General features: G+C 34.6%; 1 protein-coding gene across 29 annotated transcripts in view; it reads left to right on the top strand.

Annotated features, from left to right (window-relative positions):
- Positions 1-14,146, top strand: part of TRAPPC8 (trafficking protein particle complex subunit 8) — an 87,688-nt gene that overhangs the window by 37,094 nt on the left and 36,448 nt on the right. For all 29 annotated transcript variants that reach the window (XM_081562604.1, XM_081562620.1, XM_081562624.1 and 26 more), the window contains 4 exons: positions 828-933; positions 8,019-8,150; positions 11,890-12,114; positions 13,029-13,137. In XM_081562604.1, the coding sequence (XP_081418730.1) occupies positions 828-933; positions 8,019-8,150; positions 11,890-12,114; positions 13,029-13,137 (572 nt within the window). The remainder of the gene's footprint in view (positions 1-827; positions 934-8,018; positions 8,151-11,889; positions 12,115-13,028; positions 13,138-14,146) is intronic.

The raw sequence follows: 14,146 nt of genomic DNA on the forward strand, positions 1-14,146 counted from the left end.
CTTGAGTTGTTCTAGAGTCAACTCTATTTCTGAACCAAAGGATTCCATCTTGAAATTTCTCAGTTTTCATTTATTTTTATTCAAGAATAAATAATCCAGTTCTAGATTTTTGATGGTAGAAGTCCATGAGAAAAATCAACTGATTTCATATTTTCAAAAAGAAGATTTTGGTCAAGAACAGCTAGACAGCACTAGCTCCTGGATATCTCCAGGTGAAACATCTCAATAGTACTACCAGAGAGAAAATGTCTCATTATTCCTAAAAGTAGTCAGTAAAATGAAATATACATAACCAGCGTTTACAGTAAGGAAAGAGAAGAAATCTGGGTGAAATGTTTACCTTCGTTTATGTCTGAAAGCAGATTTTGTTTACTAACTGCTGGTTCCAGTTATGTTCTAGCATTTTTCATACAGGAAATGTGACTTTGTATTGTGGTTTTTTTTCTTTAAACATGTGTTTATTTATTTGACTGTGCCAGGTTTTGCTTGTGGCACATGGCATCTTTAGTTGAGACATGTGAGGTCTAGTTCCCTGACCAAGGATCAAGCCTGGGCCCCCTGCATTGGGAGTGCAGTATCTTAGCCACTGGACCACCAGGGAAGTCTCCTTATATTGTATTCTTACTGCAAAATTATACAATGATAAAAAGTTTTGATGAGTTAAGAGAATTCTTTGAAGTTGTTTTATTTAACCGTTTTTGGTAAGTGGAAAGCAAGAATATGGATTTCTTTTAGGATTGGAAATTTTTGTTGAACTCATGGTTACTGTGATGTACTAAAATATTATTGTAGTGCTAATTATGTTTTTCTTGACTTTTTTTCTTTAGGAATATGGTATTGGCTGAAAGATGTGTATTGCTTAGTGCTGAAATCTTAAAAAGCCAAGGCAAATATTCAGAGGCTGCAGCTCTCCTAATACGGTTGACCAGTGAGGTACTAAAACTGTATAGTACTTGTTTTAATTAGTATTGTTTCATATTTTTTTAAAAGTATTTTCTTTTTTCTTGAGAAGGTATGCAGAACGAAATTAAAGGGGGGGTCTCTTTTTTGGAATTTATAACCAGGCTACTTTAATGTGTAGAATTAATTTTAAATGCAGTGTTTTGTAAACAGGATTTATTTTATTTACACATTTTAAGTCTACATGATTATTAACTACAACCATGCATTGTATGTCTTCTGTGAATTAGGTTTTGACTTATGGATAACAGTATTTAAAGCAACATGCATATACATCATTCCTGATGTAAAATCGATACTTAAAAATATTCAGGAATTTTTACTTTTGTTTTCATTCATATGAACTTGTTAAATCATCCTAAGCATTTTAAAGATTCTATATTATGAATATTTCGAAAGCAGGAAAAACTGGCTCATAGCTGCTATTTAAGGTTTCCAACAGACATTAAGTTGCATTGACTATAGGCTTGTAAAGAATGGCAGTAATATGATTAAAGACATGTTTTTTTTAGATGAGTGCTCAAGAACAGAAAAAACAAACACCTTTGTTTGCCCCTTAAATATTAACTTACCCTAGGGTTTAATCCTTGGACCATTGTACCTTTTTACTTTTGTGTAATCTATTTACAGTTAACGATTTTCACTCTCAAATCTCTCCATCCCTGGAGCTGTAGATTTGAATGGCCTGGAGCTTTAGATTTGAATGACCAACTGCCTTTTAGACTCACCTACTTGAGTGTTTCCAATGCACCTTTGAGTCCATATATCAATAACTAAACTTAATACTTTGTAAATCATGATCTTAAATTATAGCTAACCAGCTCCTAATTTGCTCAAGGCAGAAAATATTTGAGATGCTCCTATAGTCTTCTATACTGTTGGTGACACAGTTAGAGGATTTTTTAACTTCTTAAATGTGTCCTTTTTATAACCTTCAAATATTTCACTTATCTTTCTTTTTTTAAAATCCCTCCTGTTACTATCCTGGTTCATGTCCTTAATGTCCTTCTGGACTTCGTCCCATTTCATCTTTTCTTCACCTCAATTCATTGGTTCCGATATCAGTCAGATCTTTCATATAGAACCCAGGTTGTCTTCAATGTGTCTGTCCTGCCCTCTTATATGCTGTGAGACGTGACATATCATATATTGAAAATTTATGTTTAAGCTGTTAGCTTCTTGAGGATAGGAAACTGTTGCTTTCACCTTTGTTTTTCCCTAGTGCCTAGCACTGGGCTTGACACATGGTATATGATTTACAGAGCTGAACCGTTCATTCTGAAAAGGTTTCTTCAGGATACAACTAAGTAGGCTAAAGGATAATATTAAAAATATTTTATAATTGATACTGTGTGGACATTGACCAATACGAACAGTTGTCAGACATTAAACTATTGATAGAGCTGAGTATAGGCTCTTGAGTGTGTTGATGTTGTCTTTTGATAAATAATCTTAACTTAGGTTTGAATATGTTGGCCATGTTTTTCAGCCTAGGAATTACCAGTGACTGTAAAAGGAGATTATGGTTTAGAAGCTTGGAATAAAATTTCTTTTATTAGAGCAGATTCTTGTGTCTCATTGTAACATTATTTTCTTTCACTATTCTTTCTTCCTAACTTTTTTTTTTTTAACCCTTTTTCAAACCTGGATGATTTATTTTGTCATGAAATTCTAGAAAATTTATCATTGTCTTTTACTGCTTTGGGGTGAAAGATAGGGGTGAATGTGTGTATTTCCCTGGAAGTTGTGATTTTTAGTGGCCTTTTCTACTGTGCTTTTCAGATATTTCTTTGAAGTAACTTGAAAGTAGAGACTGCTAGGCATAATGTGTTTAAGATTATTAAATTTTAGCTAATAATTTATATTTATTGTAATTTTGTTTACTGGAAAAGCTGTATAAAATAACAAATGCGGTTATCCTGAGGGTAGAGAACTGAGTCCCATAGACTTGACACTCAGGAATTGTTTTTCCTAGTTTTTGTTAATATCATTATAGTACTTGACAGCTGTGAGGCCTGGATGAAAAGAGTTGAGCTTTGAGTTTGTTGTTTGCACTGTAAGTTTATGGGCAAGTGTATCTTATTCTTGTGTTGTGCCCTCGGATTTTCAGCATGGCAGAGCAAATGCAGCTTAATGATAAAACATGTCACGTTTATCAGCACATAGGTAGTATGTCTAAATTTGGTGCTTTAAAGCATGATGCTCTCCCCCTACTTGTGTCTGTATTTCTGTCTAGTCATATAATGCCTTTTGTGTGTTAACTCCATTTAAATACAAATAAATCAGCTTAAGTTTCTCTAGCTTGGGAGGAACTGTTCTCTTCCTGTGGTAAGTTGGTCAGCTGTTAGCACCTTTCCTATTAATTTCACAGTTATGCAAAGGAAAAAAAATCTTAGTACCATGCCATCCTTGAGATCTGATTCAGTGAAGTTTGTACAACTGTTGTCTTTATCAGCTGTGTTTTTATGAAAGTTTTTACTGAAGCCTCTACTCCAAGTAATTTTATAACTGTTTGTGGGCAATTCACAGACTGGAGCTCTTGCTGAAGTGGCAGCATGGGGTTTTTCTTTTCTCAGTTCCTTATAGAGCATGCGTGATGGCCTTGCCATAGCATGGTTGTGAACTGCCACTGAAGTAAAATTGTATACTTCAAGTGTCCAAAGCCTCTGCTTTCTTGATAAAACTATCCCTCTGTGACATTCTGACATTTTTCTTCCATCAACACTGATGACAGTTACCATTCTTTTCAGGGCCATTTTTTGGTTTCAAAGCAATGTCTTCCTACTTTAGGTGTCTCTGTAAGACAGGAACTAAACAAAGAACAAAGCTGCAGTGTTTATCTCTACAAATCGACTCTCAAAAAGCAGCTTTACTGAACGCGGGAGGCACATTTTGCTTCAGCTAAGTTAATATATACTGTGGACTTCCAGGTCTTTCTTGCATTGAACAATCCAGTTAAAGTGGAGACGGTGGAGGGTTTACTGTCCTGGTTCTCAATTGATGTACATTAGAATTGTTTATACACCACCAAAATTATCTAGTGTAGATTCCTTATTTTAATCAGAATGTCCAGGGTTGCTGCCCACCAAGTTTTGCAGGATAATGAAGCTTTGTAGAAAATTAAAGATGTTTTTATGCTCTGTGTGTGCATGTGTGTGTGCATGTGTGGATGTGTGTGCATTGCTGGGAATAAACTTGAGAAGTTTATTGGACTTAAACTGACTCCATTGAGAAACCTAAATTCCAAAATAGAGGGAATCTACCTGTTCTAGATGTTAATGATAAAGTAATAGAATAGCATGAGAATTTAAATGCTACATATGATTGGCTGTCATTGTGTCATATTAGTGGGAAATGTTAGATTATTCACTGAATGGTGTTGTGACACCTGATTAGCTGATTCCTATCTTATTCATTGCATAATATAATTATAGCTTGATTAAGTTATAATATGAAAAAATGAAACAACCTTGAAGAAAATATGGAGCTTCCCAGGTGGCACAGTGGTAAAGAATCTGCCTGCCACTGTAAAAAATGCAAGAGACATGGGTTTGTTCCCTGGGTCAGGAAGATCCCCTGGAATAGGAAATGGCAACCATTCTTTGCCTGGAAAATTCCATGAACAGAGGAGCCTGGCGGGCTGCAGTCCATAGGGTCACAAAGAATCGGATATGACTGAGTGACTGAACATACACATGCACACACACAGAAGAAAATATGGAAGAGCATTTTTTTTTAAATTTAGAAATGATAACATTCTTTCTTAGTTTGGTGCAATATTTTGAAGCCATGAAAGTGAAGATAGTATGTTTGACTACTAAAGAATAGACTCTTTTATAGAAAAACTGGGAAATAACTATTTACAAATGTATGACAAAGGCTTAATATTGATTAAGTGTACAAAGGGCTCTTACAAACTAGATAATCACAAAAACCCATTTACAAATGGGCATAACAGGCAGTTTGCAGAAAAAGTACAAAGGCCCTTAAACATATGGTAGATGAACAGCCTTGCTATTAAAGAAGTCTAAGTTGAGGAACTAAATATTATTTTTCTTTTATGAAAAAGGTAAAAAATCTTTAAAACTTATTTTTCAGCTGAGTAGAATAGAAAGTAAACTCTTACTCTCTGGGAGTTTTTACTGGTATGACCTTTTTTATACCGATATACATATATATTGATTGGAATTTGAAATATATGCATAGCTTTCATTAACTCAGCACTTCTATTTCCAAAACTTGTCTAATAAAAATATTTGTATAGTTATTAAAAATATTTTTAAAAGATGTTTATGGAAGAGTTTTTTTGTAGTAGTAAAAGTTTGTGACAATATTAAATCAAGTGGAGACTATATTAATAAATTATACATTTATATAATGGAATACAATGTGGCTTTAAAAGAAATGAGAGATGTAGATGTTTTGGAAAGATGTTGATGATACTAAGGTAAAAAACGAGATAATTCTCTGTGTAATACCATTTCTGTATAAGAAAGTATGAGTATCAAAACTGTGGCATTTAACATATAAGTACATACATCTGTTTAGAGAGAATGAGAGAAATGACACAGGCCAGCAGCATTTTAGTAATGGTAGTTATCCCTGAGTCAGTCAGATGAGGCATGAAGTGAGGAAGAAAGATACTTCCTTTTTATCTTCAAACATTTATTCTTAAAGGAAAAAGAGGCTATATTTAAAAATTTTTTAGGAAGAAAGCATTTTCCTAAAAAAGAAAAGTAAGCACCCTACCTTCCCCAAGTAATTCTGATGCCTTGGTTAACAACTTCTCGTTAACTGTACATTCCTAATTTTCCTACTCACTAGCTTTTGGATCTAATTAACTAAGAAAATCATCTGATGATTTAGTTTTTGTTATGAGGGGGTCTGAAATAGGTAATAATTTCTACCATTTACTGAATGCTTTTCCTCAGATGTTTCCGCTCTAATATAATTTTATAATTGCTATGGAGATAGTTGCAGTGATCAATAGTCTTATGAACACTTTTTGATGTGACTATAATTTGTTGAAATTATTGCATTTAAAGTCAATGTTTTCTGTTTTCAACTTTCCCTGGGGAAATAATGGCAGCAGAACACATGGAAGGGCATGGTAAGTTCAGCTTGAGAATAGCTGAAAAGCTAGAGAAAGTTTGGTGAAAATGTTGTTGATGCTTGATCAGCAACCTTCAGTACTTTCTCAGTTATTTGTCAAGTGATGATGGCTCTGTCAGTTGAAAGATTGTCCTTATGGGTGAGGCTATAAATGTACAATGTGGTTTTTGTAGACTCTGTTGGTTGTAAGTCACTTGTAGTGGAAACTAATTTGAGTTGTACCGTTTACTAATACACTAATAGTAGGTGATAATCTTTGAAGGGGAAACCTTCTGGATGTTTTAATGAAAAGCAGTTATTTTGGCTGTTTTAAGCTAGAGCAAAACTGAGAATTCCTTTTAAGTATAGTAAACCTTTATAGAGGATGAAGTAACAGATTTGATTATTTAATCTACACACATTCTGTTTTAGCTTTCCTCTTTTATTGGATGAATAGAAATAGGCTATTGTATGTCACAGATAAGTTTCCAGAAGAAATTAGATATGAATCTGTTTTTTTGCACTCTGTTTTAAGTCAGTGTACCTGTATTAAATTCTCAGTTTATAATTTTTTTTTTGCCATTTGAAAAGGGATTGCTGGAGAAGGAAATGGCAACCCACTCCAGTGTTCTTGCCTGGAGAATCCCAGGGACGGCGGAGCCTGGTGGGCTGCTGTCTATGGGGTCGCACAGAGTCGGACACGACTGAAGCGACTTAGCAGTAGCAGCTGATTTTTTAAACCATGTAAATAAATAACTGTGATTATTGAAACCGTTAAAAAAAAAAAAGACTACTTCTACTGTGACAAGGCAAGTTAATGTATTAGAAGGAAAAATCTTACATCAAAATATATTGAATCATTTTCCTTCTCCCCTTATCACCCATCAAGGGTGTCATAGAAAGAATTATAGCCCCCACGAAAATCCCACGGCCTAATTTCCAGGACTATGAATACAATGAAATATCACATCCATGAATACATTATTTTAAGTGACAGAAGGAACTTTGCAGACAGTATGAGCTTACTTTACAATAGAGAGATTGTCCTGGATTATTTGAATGGGTTCAGTGTAATCACAGGACATCTTAAAAGCAGTAGTAGAAATTTGAGAAGGACGTGAGAAACCACTGCTGGCTTGAAGGTGGGAGGAGCCACATGAGAAGAAATGCAAGTGCCTTTCAGGAGCAGAGCGGCCCCTGGCGGACAGACAGCAAGGAAACGGGGGCTCATGCCTACAGCTGCGAGTCACTGGTTTCTTCCAACGATAAATGAGCTTGGAAGAAAAGCCTAAGCCTCAGAACCACAGATCTGGCCAGTGCTCTGATTTTAGCTGCTGGAGACCCTGAGCTGTTCTCCAGTCGCTAGGCCGTGTCCGACTCTTTGCCACCCCGTGGACAGCAGCACGCCGGGCTCCTCTGTCCTACTCTGTCTCCCAGAATTTGCTCAGATTCGTGTTGATAGAGTCGATGATGCTCTCTAAGCTCATCCTCTGCTGCTGCCTTCTCCTCCTGCCTTCCATCTTTCCCATTATCAGAGTCTTTTCCAATGAATCGGCTCTTTGCACCAGATGGCCAAAGTATTGGAGTAAGTAGTATAACCTGACTTCTGACCTATGGAAACTAAGAGAGAATAAATTTGTATTGTTTCAAAAAAAAAAAAAAAAAGAAAAGGGATTGCATTTCTTCACAGATTTATTACATGGTGCATATCACAACCAGACTTTTGGCTTTATGTAAAGTGAAAGAAAGTATTTCATGGTAGAGGCTTTTTTGACCTTTTTTTTAAATTTGTGCTTATTGGTAGAAAGAATCATCATGACTGGATTGTCTCTTGATCTCTGCCCTCAGATACTACTAAGTTAAATATTGAATATGCTCTATATTATTTTAAGAAAGAAAATGTTTTTTCACTAATTAACTCTGTAATTTTGTGAAATTAACCTTCTTTTTCTTTAAACATTCATTAGGATTCTGATCTTCGAAGTGCACTTCTTTTGGAACAGGCGGCACATTGCTTTATAAACATGAAGAGTCCCATGGTTAGAAAATATGCGTTTCATATGATATTGGCAGGCCACCGGTTCAGTAAAGCAGGGCAGGTGAGTGCGGTTGCTTTAAAAAGAAGATAATTTCTTATTTATTTTTATTTTTATTTGTTGTAACTTGTTTATTTTATAAATATGTTATTTGTCAATTTTTTTATTTTAAATTCTTAAGATAAACTAAATTTTGTTCTGAGGTAATGTGTTACATTGGTAAGGACATGAGATTTGGATTTAAACAAATCTGAGTTTAAATCTTGACCTTGTGCTCACAACTTGACTTTTTAAAGTTATGTCTTTGAACCTTTTTTTTTTAATTTATAAAATTTGTGATTTTGCCCAAATTTCTGTGAGGCTAAATGATATATGTGAAGGCCAGATATACTATACTTAAGTAACTTTAATTCTTCTTAAAGGTGATTGAACCTTCCCTACTTCAACTCTGGTCTTCTGTTGTCGCTTAGAGTATCCCTTAATGGTATTTGCTAAATATTTAATGGGTAGAAGTCATCTATCTCTTCTCCCTGGGAGCAGCTGGGTTGGAAGAGATCTTTATTAATTTGGAGCGATTCTCTGGCCCCCGATAGTCCTTTTAAACATTAGCTGGAGGGAGCTTTCTTGAGCCGAGAATGGTAATAGCACCTGAGATATGGTCATTTGAGTCTACGTGTGCTCAGTTGTGTCTGACTCTCTGCAACCCCATGGACTGCATGACTCTGACCCCTGCCAGGCTTCTCTGTCCATGGTGGTTTATTATAAGTATACCTATAATGTGGGCTGAGTAATCATCTGTATATTCCAAGCAGTCTGCTAGGAGCTGAGCTTACACTTTGTAAAACTAACATGGTCTTGTCTTTTAAGGAATTTTTTAATCTAGTCAGGGAGTATGAGGATTTTTTTGAACTTAACTAATATGAATTTTTATGAGCATTCCTTTTTCAAAGTCTGTGATAACCAAAACATGCCAGTATTAATTCAAAGGTGCAAAGAAGGAAAGGTATTCAAAATTACTCTCAACTTCATGGAAGAATGTCATGATTTTTAAAAATCAACTTTTCAAGATTGAGTTCCTCTACTTTTGGAAAATGGGAAGTTAGAAAATACGTGAACTTGCTTTATATTAAATACAAAATTGTAAAAATAGTTGTGAAATTAAAAGTCTTTATAATAATTTTATGTACTTTATGATTAGAATTTCTCAGGTTCTGAAGTGAGGAAAAAAATTAAAAAACTCTAATTTTTCATAGCCCATTTTCCATAGTTAGTACAAATGCATCTGAAACATACTATCCCATTGTTTATCTTTGCTTAAAAGTGTTCTATTAAAGAAATCTACAAAATGTGTTAAGCAGAAGAAAAATTATATACCCCACTAGGAATGGTTCTGTGTCATTTACTAAAAATAAGTCATAATTTTTCCACATCTTTGTCCACTTTTGTGAATGGTTCCATTTGTGGTTATGATGTCATTGGATCTTGTATTTACCTTCTAAAGGTACAGGACATATTGCCTCTAGGAAGTGCATAGCAGGTTAAAAATGCTACATCCTGGTAGGTTGAGATACATTTGCTTTCTGGCCTAATAATCATCTTTAACTGTAGTTATCTTGAGGAGTTAATGATTCCAGAGTAGCTGGTTTGCTATTTTGTGACTTATATACCTTGAACCCAGGGGATTGCTTTCTCAAATAGTAGAAATCTGAAATATGCAGACCTGTTAGAAAAGCAAATATATATCCCATTGAAGTTGGTCAAGAAGAGTATCTTCCTTGGAAGATAAGGTGCTCATTGTGCACATAATTCTGACTCAGGCCAAGTTGTTTCTGAGAAGCTTCAAAACTTTTCATGACATTTTCATTAAAAACAGATGTGGCTATTGACAGAGATGAGTGCGGAGCATAGAGGAGATTATATGTATATAGTGATGTCATTTTTCAGTCCTCTGTGATTGCAAGTTCATGCTGAATTGCTTATGTTGTCCCCAGAAATTGTGTATAGTTCAGTTTTTTTCCATTAAGAATATTAACAAGTAAAAGGTATGTAGAAAGAGCCAACATTATAATCAGTATTAAAAAAAATTAAAGTGCTGAAGAAAGTGTTTCTGTTTATGCCCAGTATGCCCTGGACGATCTTTCTTACTTTAAAAGGCAGACTTTAAATCCCTGTTACCTCTTAAATCTCTTTAGATGCTTTTCCAAGAGATCCTAAAAAATGCACTTGAACTTGACACTTTTAGACACACTTTATTGTTTCTCTCTATCTCTCAGTTTTTACAATTCAGTATTTGTGTTAATTTTTTAAATGCAATATGGAGATTGGGGTTTTTGTTTTGTTTTGTTTTTAAGAAACATCACTTAAAAATTATTTTGAAATGATCTCAAACCTATAAAACAGTTTCAAGTACAGTTCAGAAACTTTTGTTTACCTGAGCCATTTGGGAATTAAGTTGTCTACCTGGTGCCCCAGTACCCTCCCAATACTTTACGATATGTTTCCTCTTTCTTAGAAACAAAATTCTTTTCTCCTGTACAACAGTAAAACAACAATGCCAATCGAGAACTTAGCACTTAATAGAGTATTACTGTCTAATCCTCAGACCCTATTCAAGTTTTGATAGTTGTATAGTGAAGGATCCTGTGAGAAGGGTACTTTGACTTTTATGATGTTGACACTTCCGATGACTATAGGCCAGCTATTTTGTAGATATGTGCCTCCATTTAGGCTTGTTGGATGTTTCCTCGTCCTGAGGTTCAAATCGGGTATATTTGTAGGAGTATCACAAAGGAGAGACTGTGTTCTCACTGCATGCTATCAAGTGGCAGATGATTTGCCTTTATTACCTCTTGATCAAGAAAACATTTCCTAAGAAAAATTGACCAATTCTGGTTGAAGATGATACACATTTTGTTAATCTACCCTGGAAGTGGGGTCGGTATAAGAATTTACTCTGAAGCAAAAGGTTTAGTGGAGAGAAACCTTTTTCTTGGTGAAAAAGTGAAAAGAAGTTAGTCGCTCAGTCAGGTCCGACTTTTTGTGATCCCGTGGACGTAGCCCTCCAGGCTCCTCTGTCCATGGGATTCTTCAGGCAAGAATACTGGAGTACAGTGTAGCCATTTCCTTCTCTAGGGGATCGTCCCGACCCAGGGATTGAACCCAGATCTCCTGCGTTGCAGGCAGGGTCTTGAGCTGCCAGGAATACCAAATCCCATTTTTAGAATGGAGGTTGTCTGAGTTCAGAGGGTGGCATTGATATGTAATTAAAACCTAACACCTACTCATGGATGTGGCAGGATGCTGCCTTAGGCAGAAGAAAAGAATGCCAAACTCTGTCACTATCAAAGACCAACAAATACATGTACACACATATATCTTCATACTCATATATGTAGAATTAGAACACACTTTACTGTTCAGTCCAGGGCAGTGGTATAGAGAGCTGACTAACCAAATTTAAACTTCACAAGATAGCTCTCAGCTACAAGCTAACAGCAAGTCTTTTACTGATCTATGACTCCACGTGCTGCTGCTCTGGAAATTCCCAGATGGTTTTTCACAAAGTCAGTATTATCCCTGACTCCTCAGACTTCTTACCCTTGGACAGAGCAGCTGCTTGTCTGCTTTAGGACCTCTTGGTTTTTAGTGATCATTGCAAAGTTTAGTTTCATTTTCTTCATCATCCCAGTCTCTGTTAGAAGAACTCATTACTAGTTACTTGATTTTGTGTGTATGTGTGTGTGTGTGTTCAGTGCCAGAGAAATTTGGATTGTAATACTTTGCTTTATATATTTTCTTACAGAAAAAACATGCTTTACGCTGCTATTGTCAAGCCATGCAAGTTTACAAAGGAAAAGGCTGGTCTCTTGCAGAGGATCATATTAACTTCACCATTGGGCGACAGTCCTACACTCTCAGGCAACTGGACAATGCTGTGTCTGCTTTCAGGCATATTTTAATCAATGAAAGTAAACAATCTGCTGCTCAACAAGGGGCCTTCCTCAGAGAATATCTTTATGTTTACAAGGTGAATACTTATTTTCAGGAGTGGATATTAAAATTATATTTGTCATTATTTTCAGCAAAACTCATTTTCAGTGCTATCTAGTAAGAGTCTTATAAGTGGTTTTATTAGACTACATATAATTATCTTTCATAATAAAGTACAGCAGACTAGGCTTTTTGGTCATAAATCTGAGTTACATTGCACTTCTACAGTTCTCATAAAAGAGAATTTTAATATTATAGTAAACATTTGATTTGTGGCTGTATTTGGAATCTTAAAAAATACCACGAGCTTTCGGGACTGTTTTCTTCATTATGTATTTTTGAATTATAACTGGTTTTACAGCATTTGGGTTATCGTCCTCTTCTTTGGAAAAGTACATTCCTCTTTGTTTCCTATGAAAGATGAGATATGGATCTGTGAGAGGTAGACATTACTTTGATGTAATACAGAAAAATTAATAGGAAGAAAAAATATTTCACTGAGACAGGAGGATAGCAAATTTAAAGCATTATTTTGTGGACAAAATGGAAAGTTGTAATTTTTTCCTCAAGGTCCATGAATAGTAAATATTTTATCTGTCCTGCAGAATATAATTACCCTTTTTTACTTTATTAATTTGAAATCATAGGGGTAAGAATTTTGGCAGATAGAATGCTATAATGAGTCCAGGAAGTAAAATACATATAAAAATAATATTTGGAGCTTCAGCATCCAGAGAGAACTAACTTGCTGAGTAACCTTAAAGAGATTCTCTTTGACCAAAATAAATATATCTAAAGGTCTTCCTCGTAAAATTGTATGACTCATATATTAAGTAAAACTAGTGATTCTTAATATTCTTTCTTAACATGCCTTTAATACCTTGTGTATTAAAAATGAGGACGGCTAAGAGTTTTCTCAAAAATTCTTTTCATCTTTTGTATTTCTCTTAGAATGTAAGTCAGCTCTCACCAGATGGCCCTTTACCGCAGCTTCCTTTACCATATATTAACAGTTCAGCAACCCGGGTTTTCTTTGGCCATGACAGACGACCAGCAGATGGTTAGTAAAGTTTAATTTGGCTTTGTTACCTAGTGACTTTTTCTTTGAAGTTATTTCATCTTTTTCCACTAAAAAATAATGTGTAATTGTTAAAGAATATTTGAAAGTAAACAACTTTACCATATCATCTGTCATCCTGCCACTTGAACCTACTACCTTGGTGCTTTCCCTTCCAGCTTTAAAAACTGAAAACAGTAACAACAAAATAGCTGTACGTATAATGACTTTTCTCACTTAATATAAAGAAATTCTCATAAAGATTACATAATATTGATAAACATTTTTAATGGTTGTAAGGAATTCTATTCAGTGCATATAAAGTATTTTAATATTTGCTATATGGTGTCCATCTTTTTTGATTATATGAAATCTAAGTTGTAATGGACATCTTTGTGGATGAATCTTGTCTTAACATTTTATTATGGAAAATTTCAAATGTACACAGATGCAACGAACAGTTGCCAATATAATTGCTATTCTTGTTGTGAGACTTTTTTAAAATACAGGATTATTTCCTTAGCATTGAGCTTTAGAATGGCAATACTGGGCCAAAAGTTTAAATATATTAAAGGTCTTTATGCATGTTAAACTAAACTTTGTAATTCTAAGCCTTTTTAATTGGAGCTTATTATGTTTCTTTTTGAGAGCTAATTTAGTATTTTATTTAAAATATTTATCAGGGTACTTGTAGCAGCATTGTTTTTAGTAGCAAAAAAAAAAATGAAACAGAATGAATTGATAGATTTTGGTACCTTCATGTATTGGTTTCGTAATGTAGGACATGAGTGAATGAATTCTATATATTTCAATGTGGATAATACCCACAACATAAAGTTGAGTGAAAAAAGTTGCAGAAGGAAGGATCAAATGTTATTCCATTTATATAAACTTCAAACATATAAGCTAGTTCTATGAGTTATTTATATATACACTCATATTTGATAAAGTAAAAACAAAAATTATGAATGTGCATGCTATACTTCAACTTTGGAATAGCTCTGGGAAGAAT

This window comes from Giraffa tippelskirchi, chromosome 14 (genome assembly GCF_054371585.1).
Source record: "Giraffa tippelskirchi isolate mGirTip1 chromosome 14, T2T-mGirTip1v1.2.pri, whole genome shotgun sequence".
In the NCBI taxonomy this organism is placed as follows: domain Eukaryota; kingdom Metazoa; phylum Chordata; class Mammalia; order Artiodactyla; family Giraffidae; genus Giraffa; species Giraffa tippelskirchi.